This window comes from Onychostruthus taczanowskii, unplaced genomic scaffold (genome assembly GCF_017590055.1).
Source record: "Onychostruthus taczanowskii isolate IOZ18803 unplaced genomic scaffold, ASM1759005v1 scaffold1833, whole genome shotgun sequence".
Classification (NCBI taxonomy): domain Eukaryota; kingdom Metazoa; phylum Chordata; class Aves; order Passeriformes; family Passeridae; genus Onychostruthus; species Onychostruthus taczanowskii.
This window is the reverse complement of record NW_024499055.1, coordinates 1-1,973: the sequence shown is the minus strand read 5'-3', so window position 1 is coordinate 1,973 and position 1,973 is coordinate 1. Positions and strand designations below refer to the sequence as shown.

General features: G+C 53.3%; 1 protein-coding gene across 1 annotated transcript; it reads left to right on the top strand.

The window, feature by feature from the left end:
• Positions 1-80: 80 nt before the first annotated feature.
• On the top strand, positions 81-1,659 carry LOC121334149 (the record flags this gene model as incomplete). The annotated part of the gene is made up of 2 exons (XM_041401050.1): positions 81-541; positions 723-1,659. Coding segments are annotated over 2 exons (1,095 nt in total), but the record flags the coding sequence as incomplete, so codon positions are not given.
• Positions 1,660-1,973: the final 314 nt, after the last annotated feature.

Below are 1,973 nucleotides of genomic sequence, written 5' to 3'. Positions count from 1 at the left end.
GTTGTCCATCACCATCATCATCCTCATGGAGAGCAGGAAGGAGAAATTCCACTGCGGCTTCGGCCTCACCATCGGCTGAGACCTTCATCATCATCCTCACCTTCATCATCGTCATCCTCACCTTCATCCTCATCTTCATCTTCGTCATCCTGACCATCCTCATCTTCATCCTGAGCCTCATTATCCTCGTCGTTGTCCATCACCGTCATCATCCTCATCAACCACAGGAAGGAGAAATTCCACTGCGGCTTCGGCCTCACCATCGGCTGACACTCATCTTCATCATCCTCACCTTCATCATCATCATCATCTTCATCATCCTGACCATCCTCATCTTCATCCTGAGCTTCATCTTCATCCTGAGCCTCGTTATCGTTGTCCATCACCATCATCATCCTCATCAACCACAGGAAGGAGAAATTCCACTGCGGCTTCGGCCTCACCATCGGCTGACACTCATCATCATCCTCACCTTCATCATCGTCATCCTCACCTTCATCTTCGTCATCCTGACCATCCTCATCTTCATCCTGAGCTTCATCTTCATCCTGAGCCTCGTTATTGTCATTGTTATCCTGACCATCATCATCCTCATCAACCACAGGAAGGAGAAATTCCACTGCGGCTTCGGCCTCACCGTCGGCTGAGACCTTCATCATCATCATCCTCACCTTCGTCTTCATCATCCTCACCTTCATCTTCGTCATCTTGACCATCCTCATCTTCATCCTGAGCCTCGTTATTGTCGTCGTCTATCACCATCATCATCCTCATCAACCACAGAAAGGAGAAATTCCACTGCGGCTTCGGCCTCACCATCGGCTGACACTCATCATCATCATCTTCATCATCCTGACCTTCGTCTTCGTCATCCTGACCATCCTCATCTTCATCCTGAGCTTCATCTTCATCCTGAGCCTCGTTATCGTCATCGTTGTCCATCACCATCATCATCCTCATGGAGAGCAGGAAGGAGAAATTCCACTGCGGCTTGCCTCACCATCGGCTGACACCTTCATCTTCATCATCATCATCATCCTGACCTTCATCTTCATCATCCTGACCTTCGTCTTCATCATCCTGACCATCCTCATCTTCATCCTGAGCTTCATCTTCATCCTGAGCTTCGTTGTCGTCATCCGTCACCATCATCATCCTCATCAGCCTGACCTTCGTCACCTTCCTCTTCCTCACCTTCATCATCCTCCTTTTCATCACCTTCGTCTTCATCAGCCACAAAGGGAATTCACCTTCATCTTCATCATCCTCGTCGTCTTCACCCTCCTCTTCCTCGCCTCGGGGTGGGAGAGCTTCGTCTTCATCGTCTTCATCTTCATCATCCTCGCCGTGAAATGAGAGAGAGGCCTTCATCCTCCTCCTCCTCCTCGTGAGCCTTCGGCCTCGTCGGGTTCGGTCTCCTCCTCCTCCTCCTCCTCGCCGTGGGACAAGGCCCTTCCTGAGCCTTCGGCCTCGCCGTGGGCTGAGGGGGCTCCTCCTCCTCCTCCTCCTCGCGGCCTTCGGCCTCGTTGGGTTCGGTTTCCTCCTCCTCGGGGGGGGTGAGGGACCCTCATCATCCTCACCGTGAAATGAGGGGCCTTCATCCTCCTCTTCCTCCTCCTCCTGAGCCTTCGGCCTCACTGGGTTTAGTTTCCTCCTCCTCCTCCTCGGGGGGGGTGAGGGACCCTCATCATCCTCACCGTGAAATGAGGGGCCTTCATCCTCCTCTTCCTCCTCCTCCTGAGCCTTCGGCCTCACTGGGTTTAGTTTCCTCCTCCTCCTCCTGAGCCTTCGGCCTCACCGGGTTCGGATTTTTTTCCCTCCTCCTCCTCCTGAGCCTTCGGCCTCACTGGGTTCGGATTTTTCCCTCCTCCTCCTCCTCCTGAGCCTTCGGCCTCACTGGGTTCAGATTTTTCCCTCCTCTTCCTCCTGAGCCTTCAGCCTCATCGGGTTCAGGTTTTTCCCTCCTCCTCCTC